The sequence below is a fragment of the Pygoscelis adeliae genome, unplaced genomic scaffold (assembly GCF_000699105.1).
Source record: "Pygoscelis adeliae isolate BGI_AS28 unplaced genomic scaffold, ASM69910v1 Scaffold8, whole genome shotgun sequence".
NCBI classification, from domain to species: domain Eukaryota; kingdom Metazoa; phylum Chordata; class Aves; order Sphenisciformes; family Spheniscidae; genus Pygoscelis; species Pygoscelis adeliae.
In genome coordinates this window covers 84,470-105,726 of record NW_008825260.1, presented here as the reverse complement: position 1 = coordinate 105,726, position 21,257 = coordinate 84,470, and the positions used below count along the sequence as shown (strand labels likewise).

Genomic DNA, 21,257 nt, shown 5'->3' with positions numbered 1-21,257 from the left:
TTGTGTTTCCTTTTTGCTAGTTGGTGGAGACATGGCTGTTGTTTTGTTGATCACATCCATTGGGATTTGATGACATCCATCTTGCCATTTTATTCCTAAAAACTGGATCTCCTGTCCAGGTCCCTTGACTTTACTTTGTTTTGTGGCAAAACCGGGTTTCAGCAGGATTTGGACTATTTTCTTCCATTTTTCAAAAACTTCTCCTGCTGTGTTGCCCCACACGATGATGTCATCAATGTGTTGCAGGTGTTCTGGAGCTCCACCCTGTTCCAGTGCAGTCTGGATCAGTCCATGGCAAATGGTGGGGCTGTGTTTCTACCCCTGGAGCAGTCGGTTCCAGATGTACTGGTACCAGCTACTAGGAAGGAAATTAACTCTATCCCTGCTGAAACCAGAACAATATTGCTTGCTCCATTTCTTAGATACTTGTCTAACTCTGGAACCCACAGATAGTTCAGCCATTACAATTTGTCAACTATTGTGCATCAAGGTAGTAAATTATTTGTCAGACAACTGCAACTGCATCTTTTGGAAGCAGTCTTGCAACAGGATGATTACAGAGCTTGTAAGTCATGAAGCCATTAAGCTATTAAGTCATTAATTTTGCAGATAGTAGTAGCATTTGCAAATATACATATACTTTTACACTGGAAAATGTGATGCTGATCTCTATGAAGGAAGGTTGAGAAGGTTCTTCTTAAGAAGGCTGAGAAACATCCAGGAAAGATGCTTTGATATTGCCCACCTGACATTCTGAATGACTGAAATGTCATAGCTGTTTCTTCTGAAAATAAATGATAAGGCATCTCTGACTTGGACTATTAGAACAGTCTGAGAGAGACTTTAAAGAATTTGTGCATATAACATTACATTTTAATCTCTTGGGGAGCTGAGGGGAAGTGAAATATAGTAAAATAAAATGAAATCCTGCAATGATTTGTTAGTATGTTCAGGATTACAAATTTGCGTCTGCTCTATACATTTTCACAGGCCTCAGGTTTGCAAAGATACCACCTTAAATATTGTAGCATTGAAAATACGCTACTTCATAGTTGGAAAATGTCTAAAACTACTGCATTTGATGAATGTTTTAATATTTTCTACGATGACACTTTGACATTTACTTCATGTGCTGGTTAGCTCTTGATTTGCAAGGCACTTTGTAAATATTTTTCTATGGTGACTTTTAAAAATCAGGTATGCCAAATGTTACAGTAAGGCAGCGGGAAGAGGAACCAGACTGACTGTTACAAGGACTGGGGTTAGTGAGGTAAACTATTAAATTCTTACTGTTGTGATAAGTTCTTAATTGGGCCCCTAACAGTCCCTATTTTTACCATACAGGAGTCATATTCAGAAAGATTGTTGATTCACATCCACTTAACATAATCATGTCAAGTTGCACCTGACAAAAGCAACCCAACTGTAGCTGTAAGCATGCAAAGCGATTATTTGCAATTAAGACAAATGTAATTGAAAAACAAATATTTACCAATTGTGGTGTCTCCTGCAAGGTTAATAGGTTGAGCATTCTCAGTACTAGGCAGTCAACTGTAGACAAGATTGTAAGGCTGAGTGCTTATTTCAGGTCCATGATTTATTAATCCTTTGGAATTCAGATAGGCTTTTCTTTTGCTGAGAAAAGCCCTTGGCTTTTAACAAGTTCTCATATCAAAAGCCTTACTGGTCTCCAAGTCACCAGCTAGCAGAAGTGATGGCTTATGACAAAGATGTGAGCAGCTCCTCAATAGCAAGGAATCATGCATGATTAGGTGGTTCTTTTTCTTTTAAAAGCATTTCATACCCTTACCATTGACCTGTCATAAGGTCCTGGCTGAGATCACAGCATAATGTCTCGGTTCAGAACTCCCTTGATGATCTCTAGCAAAAGCCTGAAAATACTATTATTGAAATATTTCATCACCAGAACTTTTTGAATCTTTTCATAATTCCTGAGTGGTTAAGGTCATTGCAATGTAAAGCCATTGGCATCAACATGAATAAAACTCTCCTGTGTAGGCAAGGTCCCATGTAAAACTATCCAGTGACTTCTAGTCATTTGAATTTTATGAGACAGAACAAGGAAAATAAATTACCTAAAGTACACCTTGATTCCAAGTGAAAATACAACTTAACACTGTAACAGTTGAAAGAACATAAAAATTGAGTAAGTTGTACAACAAATTAGAAGTCTTCATCTCTCCCATGAGGTATACATATGAGCTAGAAAAATATAAATGGTTCAGTGACTATACTGCATAATACTTCTCTATCCACCCCTTCATATTCAAGTAATATGTTAAAAAAATAAAGGAACACAAAAAGGTGGGTTTTTTATTCAACATTCTTTTGTTTTGATTCCTGGAGTATCACATGGTAGAAAACATGCAGATACTGATCCTTTTCTCAGCTGCACTATTACTGGCCAACGTAATGTACTTTCACTGAAGTCAGTGAAATTGTAATGGTTTCGGTCTTGAGTTACTGACAGAAGAGTAACTCCAGTATCCAGTTGTGTAACTTCTAACTCGCGTAACTCTCCCGTTAAATTCAGTGAAAAAATAACCTGGCTAAAGCGTAGAAAATCATGCCCACAGTCATGACACCAGAGAAAAGGTGAAAGTTCAGATTTTGTGCTATCAAGTAATCTTACTTGATTAAGGATAAAGGCTTTAATACCTCCATCATAGATGTCTTTGGACAGCACAGGGCTCTTGTGTGGGTGCTGCAACAATACTGCCTTTTTTCCCTCCCTGAGGGTGTTAAAGAAATAAAGGGCGAGATCAGACTACCCGGGTCTGTCCATTCCTTGGCACAGCTAAGAATGGGCACCAAGGCTGTTTTTGTTCCCCTTCCCGACTTCTGCTCTAGCACAGAAATGGAACAGCAAAAATCTTGGCTGGAAGACTATAAAACATAGTGCTTGTGTAGTTTTTTGAGCAGTCTACTCTGCAAGTTAATTTAGCTGCAGACAGGGTTGTTCATACTTTCACTCGCACAACTCTCATTCCTGTGTTCTTAGCAGACTCTACATCATAAGTAAACAAGCCCTGAGCTTGTCTTCCATATGCAAAATGGAGCTACCTTAAAATTACACCTTGACCATCAATTTTCTTCTTCTTGACATTTCAGAAAATAGGATTCTTCTGCTTCTGATCTGAGTAGCACTCATTTATCACTGATTTGATTTACAGAAGAGTTTATTTCACATAGTTATGAAAGTAGCTTATATACAGGGTTAATGCAGTGAATGGATTTACGTCACCTGGAAATGTGTGGAAAGACAGTTTCAATACTTTTAGAAAAGCTAACAAAAACTACCATTAAACAAATAAACCATGTCTGAAAACACCAAGATAAAATCACTGTCACGTAATTTTTTTTTCCTCTTTAACTGGATAATAAAAAGCAGTCATAGCATCTGTGCAACGGGATTGTTGCAGTCCAACTCGGATTCTGTATGTAATGTTCCAGTTTCACAGAACCCACCAGGGAAAATACCCAGCAGAGCTGAATATACAATTGAGACAAAAATCCATTTCCTCTTATTTGAGTAAGGATGTGATTACTCAGTAACCATAGTATCAGTATAAGAACTATTAGTATCACATATAAATTTTTAAAAAGCCTCAGTTTAAAGTAAAAACCACAAATGCTGGTTAAAGTCAACATAAAACTTTGTATTTAGCACTATTTTTCTGGTGTTTTAATAGGTGTTGATATAGATAAACCATTTATGTTGCTGATTTGAATATTTCAGTTTCAAATAAACTGGAATAATATGGGTTTAGTTGCAACTGGAGGGCTCACATGGCATTTGTCTTTTCCCCACATTCTTTAATTAATTTGGCTAAGAGCTAGCCTGTACTAGAAGAATCTTAGCTGTCACACTAAGTTTGCATAGCTGCATTCCTTGTGACAATGCAGGACACTACCACTTTCTTTCCAGACACAACCAGACCACCCACATAAACAACACTGACAAACTATCAATCAGTTATTTTTTGTGTTGGCATAACTGTATATTTAAGGGTTACCAAAACATTGTGCCTGTAAGCCTTGGTAGTATAGAACTGGCATGGTAGTTAAGATGAACTCAAGTTCTACTGAAGACACAAAATTCACTTTTGTCATATGAACTAGCAAAGCAGAGACTAGACTCCCCGACGGTTTTCAACTTGTTAGCCAAGTAGACTGGAGTTCTGAAAAATAATTCTTCCTCTAGTTAGATCACACAGGTTAAAAACTCACTTTTAATTTTATGAAGATGAACAAATTTACTCAGCTTTTAGGGTTTAAATATGAACTATTCTAGACAGGAAATTAATTCAAAGTGGAATAACCATTCTGTCTACAGTTCATCAGTATTGGAGTATCTCAATGAAATCAAAGCGCTTCTAACATTGACACACCAGGTTTGTACCACTGCAGTAAAACTGTCATTCCTGGAAGGAATGCAATGATAAGAACACAGCTTTGTCTAAATGAGGGACACAGATGTTATGACAGAAACCTCGAGTGTAGACACCTCTTACAAAAATGAGGTGCTTCAGCTTAATCGTTTTAAGAACAGTGGTAAAACACATCTAGTAGTTTAAAGTCAGTTTAGTATGTCTAAACGATAGCAAGTAGGAATAAAAATTCATTCTGTTTAAGTAAATCGTAAATAGTGAGAAGTCCCTGGCTACTGTAAATGAAATTCTGGTAGTTCTACTTTAATTAAGGCTGAAGAAACTTCATTTTTCCATGGACTACTTAGCATGGGTTATAAACACACACTCCATAGTGGGTACAAATACTTGTAGTTTATGAAGCAACGTAGTAGCATGACAATCCTGTTACTGAAACAGGTCAACCACTAATTTCTTATATGATAAAAATATTTTTAAAAACAAACTTACAAAAAAACTTAAAAATTAAGCACCTATTAAATTCGAAATTCGCAGGCCATTTATGGATGAGATAAAAAAAAAAGAAGACAAACATAGAAGCCCTCCAGTTCTCTAAACAAACAAATAACACAGTTAAAATGTATTCCTGTATCTTCTATTCACCTTATGCAAATATATTCCAGGACTTGTACAGTGTATGTACCGCAGTGTTTACTGGAGGGACGAATGGTTAACTTTGCACATACTCTGGAGGGATTAAGTCTCATTAACTCAGAATGACTTTGCTTATGTCAGACTCTCCAGTATTTTCACATTATTGTTCAACACACCAGTGTATGGCTTGCCTTTCAATTCAAAATCCAGTTTTGAACTCAAACTCATATCTTTGCTACCCAAATCAAAGTGACTCTTTGAGTCTCATTAAAAACAGACAAATCAACCCGCCCCACACATTTTCCAAATGCTGGATTCCATATGGCTACTTTTTAACATGACAACTATAGAGGTTAAATACATGCATTTTAATGCTTTATTCATGCCTTCAAATAATTTGCTTATTTGTTTTTTCCTAAGAACTCAACTAGCAGTGTCTAACATCATGGGAGACAGGATATTTTTCATTAAATGGCCCAAGTTATCAGCAGCAACATTTTGAATTAGATAATCATTAAAGCTCAACCATCAATTAGGCGGGTGATTAAGACTGGCTTTTCACGAGGGTTGTCATACAAAATGTCCAGTCTTTAGAAGAGAACTGTGCTTTTTTCAATAATCTAGCTGCTAACATTAGAGTTCAAAATCAAGATGATACTTTTTGTCTTCAGTTGAAAACTGACCCACAGTTTATGGGGAAGGGATGCTTGCTGGTCTTCATACTGCAGTAGGGTCTGTGGCCTCTTGTGTGCCATGTTTACTAGGTATAGTCTATATAAACAGAATTTTAAAAAAAGCAGACATTGCTACCACAAAAAATTACTGTAAATACTGTCACTAGAAGTGCTTTAGCAGCTTCATTACGGACATTTGAAGAATTTTAAGTTGAACTGCAAGGTAAGAGCAACAAAAATTAAAATGTATAAGACTACCTTATTTACCCATTACAATACTGATTTGGGATTCAAAACTGCATCAGTTCTCCCTGAATGAACAACATACTCCAAGACTTCTTTGTTTTCTCATTCTCTTGGTTTTTTTTTTTCAGTTTTTCCCCTCTTAAAAAATGATGCAGAATGTTTCTTATTTACTGTCTTGCATTTTTTAACATTCTCCACAGCTGCTGGAGGCAATAGTTTGAATCCTTCACAATATTGATATCAAAACATAAAATCATAATGCCAAGTATCATGATATTCAAACGTTTTAACAAGGACTAGGCATAAGGGTCTCTCTTTCTCTCTCTCATTGCTTCCTCATCAAGGTGATCTCGTCAGGAGTCAGGACCTGCCTGGGAGGGCAGGAACTGCCTGGCATCATCCTAGGATGGAGGCTGCAGCATGCTGATGTTGGGATCCCACTGATGTCTTCCTTGACATGCTTTTTTTTTCAAAAGCACCACTTCATTTACCTACTTTCCTGCTGGGACCACAGCTCTTTCAAATTCATTTGTCTGACACAGATGTTCTGTCTACTGCATGAAAGGAAAGCCTTATCAGCTGAGAAGCGAAGGACAGTATAGCCTAACTTTCGTCTGTCCACCTTCTCACTGGCAGAGCAAAGAGGCCCACAGCTACCCATCCTGATTTTTGGGAGACAGACTTGAGAGGAAGATGGCAAAGACTGAGCCACAACTGCCCAAACAGGCTGTGCAGATCAGGGCATCCCTTTACAACCAGTGTCACATCATAAAACTACCACAGTACCAACACATTTAGTCATCACTGTTTATCACAGTTCACTTTCACATTGCTTACAATCTATGGCACTTTAAATGAAGGAAGATTGAGATAATGTAATAGATTTCTACTTTAAGGTTTTTCAGACAAATGCATATTACTTTTTTTTTTTTTTGTAAATAGAAATAAAGAATACATTCAGTAAAAAGCTAACTTTCTATTGCTTCCCTGCATAAGGACTATAATTTAGAATATCTAATATGGAATATGTAACTTTTCCATACTCATACTCCATTTGTAGTCCCACTCCACAACACTACAATGACAGTGGCAAATGTCACGTGAAATGTGCAAACGGACCTGTACTGCCTAAGAACTAACAAGCTGACATACCAAGAGCACTGCAAGAGAACATACTTCAACGTGTATCCTATAAGCCCACCTGGGACTCTAGATACTCATGTGGCTACTTGAGCCACACTACAATACCTTCAGCAAAACTTATTTTTCACTTAAAAACCCACTTTGACCTACAGAGAGATTTGGCAAGGGTCTTGGCAGAATTTAGATACAGAATTTGCCAGACACCCACCAAACTCTGCATGTATTTCAAACCCTACGTTTTCACAAATGCATTTCTTGAAGACACCTAAAGTTCCGTTTCCGCACGGTCACCTGAACCTTGTCAATGCTAGGCACGTGGAGCTGAGGCCCACTGCGATCCAAGTACTCCCATACAAATCATGGAATTTTTATAATTAAGAAAAGACAGGTTTATAATGCATGGGAAATGCAGAACAATAGTCATGTTAACTGAACCACTGAAGTAATTTTTTTAAATTTTTTTTTTTAGGCAAAAGTCCATCAGTAATTGCCATCCATTCCAACATGGATGGCATTCCAACATGGTGTTGTTTCAACATTATAGTCAAGGATCTCAGCCCATTTTAGTACTGGACTGCAAGTGTGGCAAGCTATCTAAGGTCAGTGCCTAATGAAACTATTATAGAAATGTCAGCTCTCTCAGTGAACAGCTCATATAGACTTAGGGCTGAAAACACTTGAGAGCTACTAGTTTTAAAATCATGTTCCAAGACTATTACTATACAATTCTTTATTATTATGTTTTATGCTTTTCTGTTTCCTTTTCCTAACTAGGAGCATCCTGACCTACTAAGTCTTTTCTGTCTCTGACTTACATAATTAGCTGTTAAAGTGAAAGAGCTACCTTTCCAACGCTTTAGTGCAGATTACACAAGGTCAAAGTAAAATGTCACACAGGTCGACAATATTTAGTACTGAGCATCTGCCAGCTATTCCTTTGCTTTCTGGACATGAACGTTAAATTCAAGTGTAACTGTTTATATCTTTATTTTAGGCACCTCTAGAACATTCATCGTCATAGTAAGCATAATAACTAGACGTAGATAGATATTAATTTCTGTAACAGAAATATTATTTTAACATACATAAAGGACATCATTCACTTTGTAAACCTTATTTTTATTCTCTGGAACTAATTTCATCTCACTAGGGTTTCATATGGGCATTTTCAGATCCCCTCGCTCTACTGCAAAGTGGATAAGCCAGGTATTAAGTAGATGCATCAAGATAATGCAGTAAAGTAAGTAACAGATGCAGTTTTTATCACAAGTGGTACATTTATTGTTCTTCAAACTAACAGAACCATGTGAATGCTAAATTTCTCAATTAAAAAAAACCCACACAACTTTCCAGTCTGATTATTAGCCATTTAGGCCCCCAAAACAAAAAGTACATGCACAGCAAAAGCTTGACACCCACACAGAAATCTATGCCAAAGTAGTTTTAGAAAATATCATACTTCTAAAATAAATTATTTTTTGAGGCCTAATGTATTATTTTGAACACTTGATTTTGGCAGAAAAGTTTTCTAATTTTTGGTTGCTAAAAAAAGCTTGAAAATGCAAATCCAAAGCACTGGAAGACAAGAAAGCAGACAAAAAGAACCAGAAATGTGTGTCCTTCTCAAGCTTCTAATTTTTAAGCCATATAATGATTACTTGCAACCTAAATTATGATTTTTGAATGCTTTAGATGTCAATATTATAAAAATGGGATACAGGATCACTAGTAAGATATCAAGATTTGCTTCCAAGGCCCAGTCATATGAAAGGATCAGAGGGACAGAACTATCCGTATGACAAGAAGTCAGTATCCAGCACTAAATGCATGTGACATCTATCAGGATATTTACTGCAGATCCTATAGTATGGCAGAAGTGACCAAGCTAACTGTAAGCAGCTTGGCTTCAAACTAGAGGCAATTTAGCTTCAGCAACAACTATTTACACGTGTGGAAACGATATGCATGCAGAAACGTTTACTGGGGCTGTCAGAGCAACGACTGCTGTGCAGGACACATTGAATGTCAGAGTCCTAATTTCTACAGGCTCATGTACAGCCTTGTGAGGCAGCGGGAAATACCAGAGGGCTGTCAATATTGCCAAATCACCGAACTTTATCCCTTTCTAAAAGACCTTGAGTTTTATAGGGTTCAGCTTCTTTGAACAGTCTCCCTCCTACTGCAAATCAGAGTCCCTACTTCACCATTTGTGTCTTCCAGGTACAGCAGTAATTCTTCAAAGCTCTGTACCAACTTGGTTAGATTATTTCCGCTCTTGCAAATAACATGATTTGAGCTAACTCAGCTATTTCTACACAACACCGCACCGTGTCACATAGTCATGCAGAGTGAAACTAAGCTGGATCCAATATTCAGAGTGTTCAACAGAAGGGCCAGATACTGTCTTTAGGACCGTTGCAAGTTTCTATAAAAATAGCCATAGAAGAGTAATTAAACATTGACAGAAAAGATTCCACTGTGATTAAGTGAATGAAAAGGGGAAATAAAAAGCAAACCTCTCAAGATCTCTCTTCCAAAATGAACCGTTACATATAAATTCTTTTCCTATCTTCCTTTAACCAAGACTGAGAAACCACCTCATTAATAAGAAAGTTGAAGCATGTCAGAATCTGTTTTCAAAGAGGTAAACAGAAGGTTTGGGAGGACGGACAACAGCATGTGTGGGCAATCGAGGGAAGATTCCAGTGATGTTAACAATAACACAGTACATAATTTATTTTCCCTCAGAGTGCATTATTTTCTCATTACTCTGATGAAGCATGAATCTGGAGTAATGTACATTCATAGCAGCAGATACCTGAAACTAAGATTAAGATCTGTAAATAACATTTTTCAGCAACTGCCATTATAAGTCAATTCTGAAAGTCTACAATTCAGGTATGTAAAGAACTGGACTTTTCCAAAGGCTGATAAGGCAATTATATAGCCCAAATTCACATGCTTCTGCCTATCAGCTCTACAGCATAAAATGGTAAGTTAAATGCTAGTTAAAATTTCATTGTTTTTCATTGTTTTCCTCCTTCCAAAGGTAAGGAAGTAATACAGGTGACAATTCCACCTGTATCGAGTTCTTCTTTAAACCCCTCTCCCCCCCCCTTTCTTTTTTTAATTTCATGACAAGTTTTAACATAGAGAATTTTCTTGAACAAATCATTGTTCAAAAAAGTTTCTAAGACATCTCAGGGCTACATGATCTTTTGTACATAGCCCTCAGTAAAATTCCAACATCCTTACTTGATTTAATGCCAAATCCCTGATTTGGTGGCTTTCCAGCACCTTTTGGGTTGGAATGTGAGTTATTCTCACAGCCCTGGACAGAGTTTCTAGAGTATGCTTTTGTAGCTCAATCTTCATTTTATGTGCAGCTCTAATGCTACAAGAAACTATTAACATAAAGGTCTCAAACACAGTACATCCTATTTAATTATACCAAATGACTGGTATCAGGCCTAAACACTTGAGTTAGCTTAGCCTGGTACCACCATCCCAGTATGCAAGTCCACTGTCCAATGCCTTGTTATTTCTGAGCACCGCTGCCATTTGTGGCTACGGTCATCTCCACTTATTTTGTTCTCTGTAATTCTTTTCCAGTCTATGGTGGCAACTGTGGGGGGGTATCCATGTTTTGAAAAACTGTAGGCACAACAAAGTTATGAACACTCAGATTCTTACAGAAAGTTTCTAATTTCAAGTAAATACCTCATATAATTCTGATTAACAAGTCAAGGAATGCCTGTGCAATGGAGGACACAAAAGAAATAGTGTAAACTTTAATTCAGACAATTCAGTTAAGCAAGGGTTTTCTGAGCAGGTAACTGAGGCTTCCACTAAATAAGGAAATAAATGGTTCATTCTGGAAACAAGATTTTGAGGGCTTTGCTTTTTTTTTCCCCTGACGAAAGGTATTTCTTAACTTTTCTTAAGTGCCACACCAACAGGGGACACCAGTCATGTGGCTTGATATAAATATCCTTGACATCAGTCCTATTCAGGAAGGAAAAAAATATTAAAAGCAGAGAATAAAATGGAGACTTTTTTCTTTACAGAAACATAATTAATGAAATTGTGGACACATTTTATATACAAAGGCACTCAGAAGTATTGAAATCTCCTTTGTTCTCCAACACTCCATCCTCTTGTTATATACAAGTCATTGTGATAAATCAGAGCTGACTAGTGGTTTTCACCATTAAAAAAACTATGTTTCTAATGAGAAAATGATTTATACATATAAAATGATGATTTTAACTGAATACAAAGAAATGTCTATCAACACAAGACTAACACTAAAATCTAGCCAGACAGTGAAAAAATGTTAATATTCAGGGAAAATAGAAAAAGAGAAAAGATTAATGGAAATTCTCAAAGATCTAGCTAAACTACCGCTAGTGAATACTCAAAAGAAACGATTAAAAGACAAAACTATATTTTTTAGTCTTAAGATATCCTGCTTTATTCTGTAATTGATATCATTTCACTGGTAGAAGTAATGTTCACAGATACAACAGTGGGATTTACTATACTATTATATCAAAATGTAGGGACTGTACCGTATTTCAAACTGGAGACTTTAATTATCAGTATAAACCAAAACATTAGACTATGATGTTCTCTTTTTGTCCTAAAGCAAACAGCTCAGGAAGGACATCAAACTATCTAAAAACATAAACATCTATTAACGCACTAATCTGTAAATTTACCTCAATAAAGACATTTCCAATCATTCTGGCAATGAAAGTTGACAGTGTGAAAGTTTACTCCAGAACATTCAATATTACTTAGAGTAATTTTGGTAATTAAAACATGTAAGAGGTTTATGCAATTTATTTTTTGAGTAAAATCAAGAACCTAAACTTAAAAAAGGGAAAGTGCTACTCATGTAACATAAAATCAGAAAGCACAACATACTGACTAAAAACTTAAAAAGATTCTTGTTCTAATTTTGTTTTCCCACCAATTCATCATTAAGACTTCTGGCAAAAACTCTAAACCAAAGACTTAGTGCCCAATTTGCAAGTAGTTTAGTATCCTATATATACATCTAGATCCAAATATACATTCCAGCAAAGACACTGCAAATGAAACTCATTCAAAAGTTAATTAAGGCTTTTCTACACATGGAAGTGTTCCGGATTAATTCCATATGGGGCCATTCTTATTACAGAAGTGCCTCATTCCATTTTAGTTAAAACAAACTGGTTTGTTCAGGAATGAGAGTTGCCTGTACATGGAATTAATCAGTATCATTTGTAGACTATTTTAATTACTTGTGACCAAATAGGATTTAAAAAAAAAAAAAATCAGTAGGCTTTAATTCACAAGAAGTTTTGTGCTGGCCTAGAGGTCTATCTGTAGGGATCTCCTTGTAAGAGGATCTTAAATTAAATATCTGATTAAAAATATTAATTATTAATGAGTAATATTTTGACCTTTTTCAATAGGTATAGAAAAAAATTAAAGGAAATACACTGTAGTGAAAATACACACAAGTCTTAAGTTTCTGAAGAAGGGTTTTTAGATTTCAGGTCCTGTAGTTGTGTCTCTCTTCTCACTTCATAAACAATCTGATCTTACTTGAAGGTCAGGACTGTTTCATAGTCTGCAATAACTGCATGACAAAGATTACATCAGAAGATGGCACACAGGACTGGAACCTCTCTCTTTTCCTCTGTCTTGTGCAATAAAGGAACTTGTATGCCAGAGCAACACCCCCACCCAACTGTTTGCCATACATGCATATCACCTTGGCTTTGTCCTTACACAAAGGATGGAATGAGGTGCCTCAGCACACCGGTGTTGAAGTGAAAGGGGACAGCAAGAGGATGAAAATGCCCATACAGAAGTTTTCCAGGAAGGGTTTCAGAGTGCTCAGGCCACAAGACTAGTATTGCCGATAACACAATAGCATCATCACCCAATATTTTTGGCATATGTCTAGACTGAGAATATATTTGTAAGAATTGTACATAGCCCATTATCAGTACTTGCCATTCCTCTTCTTTGTTTCCTTTGATTCAAACATTTTTGAATGCTTGAAAAGTAACGATTTTGGCTGCCTGTTCAGATCACCATCCTGCGGAGAAAAAAAAAGGGGGGGAATTTAAAGTGCACTTTGTTTTTTATAACCCTACACACATCAGTTTTGTGAGAGATACACCACAATGATAACCCTTATGTAGTCAATACCTTATATATTTCTTATTCATTATTTGAATATATGATTTTCACCTGGTAGATAGAAGATTGTGAAGGATTTGGAAAATTGTACCTCTCTCAAATCAAGTGCACTTTGCAGGCAGTTAATGACTTCTGACTTAGTGAGTACCAACACTGCAACAGACAAAAAGTGGTATAATACCAGAAACTATCTGAATATATTTGTTGGCTCCCTTTGGCAAAAGCATGTTTAGGAAGCTATTGTCCTTCCTAAAGAATTCTAGCTGCTTTAGAAAACAGGCTGAAGTATGAAGTTTCGAAAAGATTTTGCAGGATTTACTTACACAACAAGAATTTTTGGCATAATATGCTTGCTATACAGACTGAATGCAACTTTTTTTTTTTTTTGGCAGTATATACATCTCAGCTACGAGTTCTACTGCAAATGCAGTTATACTAAACAAGTAACTTGGATAATATACCTTATTTCTCCTCTAGTGGAACACAACCGATTTCAGCAAATGGGCCTTTCTACCCATTTGTCATGTAGACATGAATTGTGTTTACATCATTAGACTTTGTTGATATGACCAGTACAAGGGTAGCTTTACCAGCAAACCTGTCAACTGTAGACAGTCATATGCAAATAATCCTCAACTATTCAGTACTGTGTCTGTAAAAGGTCCGTAGTTACTGGTTTAATAGCTGTTAAAGAGCTCACTCAATCTGCTATTAACTCTCAAATAACCAACAACTCAAATATCCTACTGTTGACTGTTTAACTCTTTGTGTAAGAAAGGAGGACGCAAGCCAGAAATGTAGTGTTCACTGTAAATACTTCATTCTGATGCTGAGCTCAGCAGGTGGTAAATATAATTCCTTGTCCTCTTCCTTCTCACTTCAGTCAGGAAGATGTCAGCCTAATGGCATCCATAAATAAACTCAAGCAGCCTCATACTATACCAAATGCTGCTGTTTGGTGACTAGGAAAGGTTTCGGGTGACTCATTACATGACAGGTGGGACATCTTCCGAAGCAAGAGAGAAGCTTTAATCTCTGTTCCAGCAGGGAGGGAGTGTCCTGTGTAACATGATGGGGCAGCAGAAAGAGTTCAAACCAGTGTTAAAAGCCCTTTTATCCTAAGTATGGATCAGCTATTTTGCTTCCAAAAAACAGTGTGGGTTCTCACCTGCTGTCTGCAAACGTGGCAGTCAGCATTGATGTGAGGAACTTAGTGCTAGCTATTTGTATCAAGAAGTAGTTTTCCTTACATGAGCAAAACCGGCAAAGATCCACTGCTGTTTTTCCACGTTCTTCATAGTGTCAGCACATAGGATAGAAAATTTCAGGGAAAGTAGAATGCAGTTTGCTTGAATTTAAGAGAATAATAAACCGAGTAGACAGAGTTCAGTGCAATAAGAAGTCAAAACCCTCAGCTAGAAATCAGGATCAAGAAATCTAAGAGATCACAAGATTCAGAAGCCTGTGGACTTTAAGCCATAGATGAAAACAGCCCAAAATCAGAAAGATCTGTCTAAGATTCAAAATATGAGTGGACATCTGCAGATTCAATGTACTAAGTTTTCTTTTTAGGGTTTCCCAATTCTATACACTAGTGTACGAGAATCTGGATATGCACATAAGATTGCAGCCCACTATTTCAATCATGTCAAATGCCTATGTGATTTTTAATCTGTGGTCAGAAATAATCTTAAGAAGCTCAGAGCATTTATAACATACACTGTAAATAGCATTTTGAATTAGGATTTTGTATAAGTGAAAGTTAACGGTTAAAAGTACCATTACCCCTCTATCAGTTCTATCGTTTTCAGTAGATAATTGTTATAAAAGTGAGAAATTATAAAAGCCAAATTTGCTGGGTTTATTTCATCAAATATAAAATACAGACTCTGGAAGTCATTGCTTTGCTGAGGTCTTTCCTGGTTGGAATTTAGGCAATAAAGAATGGGTCCAAATGCTATAAGCAAAAAGGTATCTTTGGACTCGGAGACATAAGAGGATAAACATTTTAGTTCTCAATATTACTGAACTGCAGGGGGATTTGTAGTGTTTCTCCAGAAAGAACTATCCAGAGTAGGTAGTGTACCACGTTAGCACCCATTAGGCTCAGAAGCACACTGAAATCTTTCAGAAGCCGACAGCTGGGCAAAAGATGTGTTAACTCAAGGCCAAGGCAGACAGTGGAGAGGGTTCTCTGAGCCATGGGTGTATGTTCCATAAAGGCTGGCATCCAACTCGAGTATATAGAAAAGCATTAAAAGATACTGGTTTTCCTCCTCCTCTTCCTTCTATAGCAGACGGAAGGGTGATGCTCTGCAAGGAAGTGACAAGATGACATTAGTAATGCCATCATACAGTGAAACCTGTGTGACAGACAGTATTTGTGCTGTCTGTCTGTCCTAGCTTCTGCATTCTGTTCTTTTAACACAACAGGCACTAAGGTGAAACTCCCTGAAGGAAGGGACACAGCTCCTGCATTGCAAGCAACTTGCACTCCTTACCATGCTCAGGGAAGAAAAGTTTTCCGAGTCTGTAAGGTTAGAGAAAAGGTAGAAGAACCTGCAGCACACCCAAGAAACTAATGAGAAAAGCAGACAGATATTCAAACTCCCCTTGCAATGAGAAAACTTCCTAGAAACTAGAGGAGACCTGTGCAATTTGTTACAATTCAGAGCAGCCCTTGCCTGTCTGCTCAGTTTCAGTCAGCTCAGTGGCTTCTCACCTCTTAACAAAGTTGATTCATGGAAGTATAGGATGGCAAGGGAAGATTGTTTATAAACAATTTTTATTTCTATTCTGTCTTATTGAGTGTTTTTTTCTTTCAGGAAAAAAAAATAATCCCTTGTCCTGTTTAATTACCAGTTCAAAGAAAGCCAGTCTTCTGGTGTTTAAGCCTTTTTCACCTTTGGGGAACTCATTTTAAGGAAAAGACCTAGAGATACCCACTTCCAAGCTCCAGCTGACTCAGTGGTCTCATCACACTTAGGCACCAGCATTCTGGATTTCTGTTTGGAGTGCAGCACGACACTTTGGGCCTGAAATGGCTGGGAAGCTCTGTGCTGACCATGGCCTGCTGTAGCCAGCGCCTTGCTCTAGCACATGAGTTAGCGACACAGGGAGGGAAATCAGTTTAAACAAACGTAGGAGCTGCTGCCCTGTGAGAGGCTGAGCAAGCCAAGGCAGCTGGCCACTCACCCATTCTGCAAGCTATTGACCTGAGGAGGAAAGGGAAGAGGGAACACAGTTAAGACTCTTCAGTCTGAAAGCTAAGACAACTGAAAGGTAGCTATGACAAAGGCCATAAAATCATGAATGGCACCAAAACGTGACAAAAGGACAAACGTTCACTGTTAAGTCATGAATGAGATGGCTCTAATTAAATTATCAGGAGAAAAGTTTAAGCAAACAAGTACTTTTTCCAAACAATGCCTATTTGCCTTGTGGCACTCAGTGCCAAACTCTGTTGTGCAGGCCTAAGCATCAATTGAGTTCAAAAAGTGACCAGAGAAATGTACAGGAAAAATCATCAAGTATTATCAAATACAGTCATGAAGGGGCCTCACGAAATGCTTTTGAGGTTGCCAAGCACAAGGAGAAAATACAAGAAAAATCACACCACACCTGTCCTGTCCCTAAGCACTCCTGCTGGCTATCAATGAACAAAGATACTGAACTGGAGGGACTTTTGATCTGAACCATATATAGCCATTTTTGTATGTTCCTATGTACTTGTATAATTCATTCTTGTAAAATGCTTGGATGAAGAATATTACATATCTGTACAATATATTAAAATTTTTCAGTCGTGCCACATGTCATAGTACAAACTAAAGCGTGTATCAGCTTTCCTATAGTGGTAAAGTTATTCAGGTTAAAATTTAATGAACTAGTCAGAATTTAAATGCCTAAAGGCTAATCACAATGAATTGGTAGTGTTAAATATAACCTTGAACACAGAACAATCTCATACGATGATTTCAGCATTGTCCCGGCTTAGATTATGGGTAACTCAAGTATGTACGACTTAGGCGTTAAGTTTTCAGTGAATTATTGCCTGTATATTGTATTGAGTTAAATTTATTATCAGACTAATTAAAGTGTTCTAAAATAATGCCGTTTCTAGAAAAATAAGCTCCCAAAGGAATTCCACTACTGAACATTAAGTCAATGGATTAACATTCAAAATAATATCCTGGTTTTCATCCAAGTCAAGGAAAAAAAGGTAATTTTATTGGAATTTTATACATGCAGAAATTCACCGTGTTTTTTTTAAATAAGTTATTTGTGTTCCATTACTTCTTACGGAGTTGGGGGGGGGAATCAGTCACCAAATGATCCACTACATTTCAAAGGATTTTACCATGCCAATAAGAACATAGATTCTGTTTCACTTACTGAACCCAATGGGAACTGCTAGTGATTTCAATGCAAATTATAACAGCATGTGATTTTTTTTTTTTTTAAAACACAGATGTTCATCACAACATTATGGTATAACCCCTTAAATAGCTACCCCGATGCAAACAGCAGTAAAGGAAATGTCCAAAATTTAACTAGATACAGCATGATCCTTTAAAGCTGACTGCTGCAAAATGCATGGGGCATTCTCTCTTCAGTACGAAATAGGAAACTCGGAAAACAGACATTTGAATCCTATTTGACAACTCAGCATCTTGTTCTTAAGCAAGCTTGCCTAGCTGTCTAAAAGTTAGAACCTTCTATTCTTAGAAGAATAGAATGTTCTTAATCTAATAGCTTGAATATCTCTTTTATGTCCTTCTTTTCATGTTCACATTATTTCCTAAGAGCAGTTAGCTGCTTTAGCTTTACAGAGACTTAACATGATTCTCAAGAAAAAATCCCAAAACGGCAGAAGGGTTCAAAGAAACGCTATTAAAATTCAAATGCTGTATGATACTCTTGCTATCCAGTTTTAGTTCTACATCTAGGAAGACTAAATCTAACCTGATCTTTAAAATATGTACTTCTGACTATTAAATTGTAATATGTAACCACTACTATTTGTATTCAGATTGATAACTTTTCATCAGATTTTTTTGTAGAATCCTCACCCACTGCAGCCTATCAGATCCCAAACCAGATGCACTCCCTGAATTATTTGATTTACCAGTAACTCTAATTTAAAAAAAAAAAAAAAAAGGCAAACAACCTAAACACAGAAAGTCAAGCCCTGTTCATCTTTATGGTAACATTGAGACAATCACAATAACTGATCATAGGTTCTAGATTACTTAAAATCACAAGATTCCAGGAGAACACAATTTGGCTAAGATACTCAGTTTTTTATTTTAAATGTGTATTAAAGCGAAAAGTACTGTATGATAAAATCTGTTTCTTCTGCTGCTACTTAGTGCATTTAACAAATAAAACTATTGAGCAATAACTCTTCCAGTAGCAATATTAATAAAACAAACCAAGACAATAATTTCCTACTCTACTCCCTCCACCTCTTTTGACATTTGTGTATTGGCAGCAGAAAATAAACTACTTTCTCCTTTGTTTTAAGCAACAGGTATTCTCCAATTTTAGAAGCTAATACTGAGTTAAGGAAAAACGGGACACAATCCTGACCCCAAACCCAGTCCACAGAAGCTCAGCAGGATAGCCTCACAAAACTAGAATCTGTAATGCCTCGGTAAGGGTTTCTTTTTTATAGCAGCTACACTACTCTGCTTTTACATTGGAATTATACTGGTTTTGCTAGAGGAGGACAATACTCACCATTTCCATGATAAAAGGTAAAGAATTCTTTTTCTTGGAACAGTATTTGTATTTTCACTTCCAGGACAGTTATCTTCCATTTAATAGCAAACAGGAGATCCTTCAGAATACTTCCAGTTAGGGCCATAAAAGAGGAGTAAAGAAAGTAAAAAACCACGCCACCCGCCCCCCCCCGCAATCTGGCTTCTGCTCTATTTTGGAGTATTAAGACTAGTTTTAGTTTCAGGAGTTATTGAAAGGAGAATTATGCTTTTTGCACTTAAGAAATAGTGGTACTAACCTGTTGCCACTCTTAAGGCCAAATATGAATCCATTTTATTGAAGAAGATACTATGTAATATTTTCCCTTCGTTGTTGGACCACATTTTTGAGGTCTCAGCTATTTCAAGTAAAAATTAAAAAGATCTCATATGGTATTGTAGCGGATCTCTTTTATTTAAGTAAACGGGCATTAGTTGCATGAAAGCCCATGCATATGCTTACCCTTAGATAATACAGCAACCCCACTAGCTTTAACAAAAGCCCTCCTATAGTTAACATAAATACATCTTCCATGATCAGGGCTTTGTTATTGCTACTACCTAAACCAACTCGGGGTCCATGTATATCTAGTGCAGCAGTCTACTTTTGATTATTACTATCAGCATGTGAAAAAGGTGAACACTTGGTACATTGTTAGAAAAAAAATCTATGCATTAGAAGAAATAAAATCTCATAGGAAAAAATAGCTTACTTGTTATATACACTTCAGTTTATCAGGTTAGCTTTGTACTTCCATTTTTCATCCTAAACAAGTATCATTCTTATGCTCCCGCCATTAAAAAACCCCACATAAACCAAAAAACTTACTAAACTAGCCCAGTCAGAGATTGGGTTTATTTCAGTGAGGTATCTGTAAGTTTCCCCTCTCCCTGAAACTTTCTAAAATCTGGATCTGTTCTGAACATTTGAAACTAGTGACAAACAACTATTTAAAACTATTTTCCAAAACACAGTAGAAGCATCTTATTACTGTAGAACCAGAAGGGCTTCTGGAGAGGTTTCCTTCTAGAAAGGTCTTGGGCAACTGGTGAACAGACAGCAGGCTGGTTTTCAGTACAGGCAGTAAGAGATGTGATGGAAACAGCTCGCTCTAGAACACCTATATAACATTGGTTCATGAAAACGTTGATGAAAAAGCTTCAGCTTTTGTCTCAAAGTGAGGGAAAGCCTCTTCAACAATACACCACTCTCAAACCTCAACAAACCAAGTGCTAGCTCTTGTCAAAATGACAAGAGCGTGCTGCTACCACACACTCAACAGCAACGTCCCGCTCAGCAACAAGGCCACAAATAATAGTCCCACCTAATCTCCTAACAAAGAGAAAAGCTACGGTACCCTTCACCCTTTGTCTGCAGACACTCTCCGAAAACACAGACAACACAAGAGCTGACCCGTGAAAGGCGGGAGGGGGCGAGCCCCCAGAAAGCCCCTTAGACCGCGCCGGTGCCGGCTGTGAGAGGGCGGCGAGGGCGGGTGTGGCCTTTCCCCGCCCCTTCCCACTTGGGGCTACTTAAGGAGAAGATTTTTTTGGGAGAGGAACTGCCTTTCTTCACCTTTAAAAAAAAAAAAGAAAAAAAGAAAAAAAAAAAAGAGGACTGTCTGATGTTTGTTTTCTCAGAAAAGTTCGTATTGTTTTTGTTTTAAAGTCCTCGTTTATTTTTAAGTGTGTGGGCGCTGCCTCTGCTTCGGTGAATGATGGTGAGTGGAGGAGGAGGGACGAAAGGGGAGCCGTGGTCGGCACGGTGGGAAGCGGGGTGAAGGGGTGTTCTTCAACGCTGAGCCGTGGGGCGGCTTTCTGCTGGGGGCCGTGGTGGCTTGCTCGGGTCCTCCCGCGGGGAGCGGAGGTGAGAGTTGAGCCTTAGCTTTTTTTGCTTGTTCTTAGGGTGAGGACCGGGGATGCCCACAGCCGCGGTAGCGTCGCCTTGTTACGCAGTGAGGGGTGCGCCGCTGCCTGGGCTGAACCCCTGAGGGTTACTGTCATTTTTAATGCTTTGAAGGTTTTAAAGTTTTAAGAGGAGGTGCGGGATTAAAGTCAGGGAGGGAATAGGGCAAGTAAAAAGCCTGGGGCTTTTGTGGGGCAAAGTGTCATGGCTCGCAGCCGTCGGCGCCATGGTCTGGTGAGGACTCCGCAACAAGAGGCGCTTCACACTATGAGCGGCCATTTTG

General features: G+C 37.6%; 1 protein-coding gene across 1 annotated transcript in view; it reads left to right on the top strand.

Moving 5' to 3' along the window:
• The window catches only part of DAZL (deleted in azoospermia-like), a 54,431-nt gene that overhangs the window by 16,314 nt on the left and 16,860 nt on the right, over positions 1-21,257 (top strand). The window contains exon 3 of the mRNA XM_009329514.1: positions 20,756-20,935. Coding sequence (XP_009327789.1) covers positions 20,756-20,935 — 180 coding nt within the window. The remainder of the gene's footprint in view (positions 1-20,755; positions 20,936-21,257) is intronic.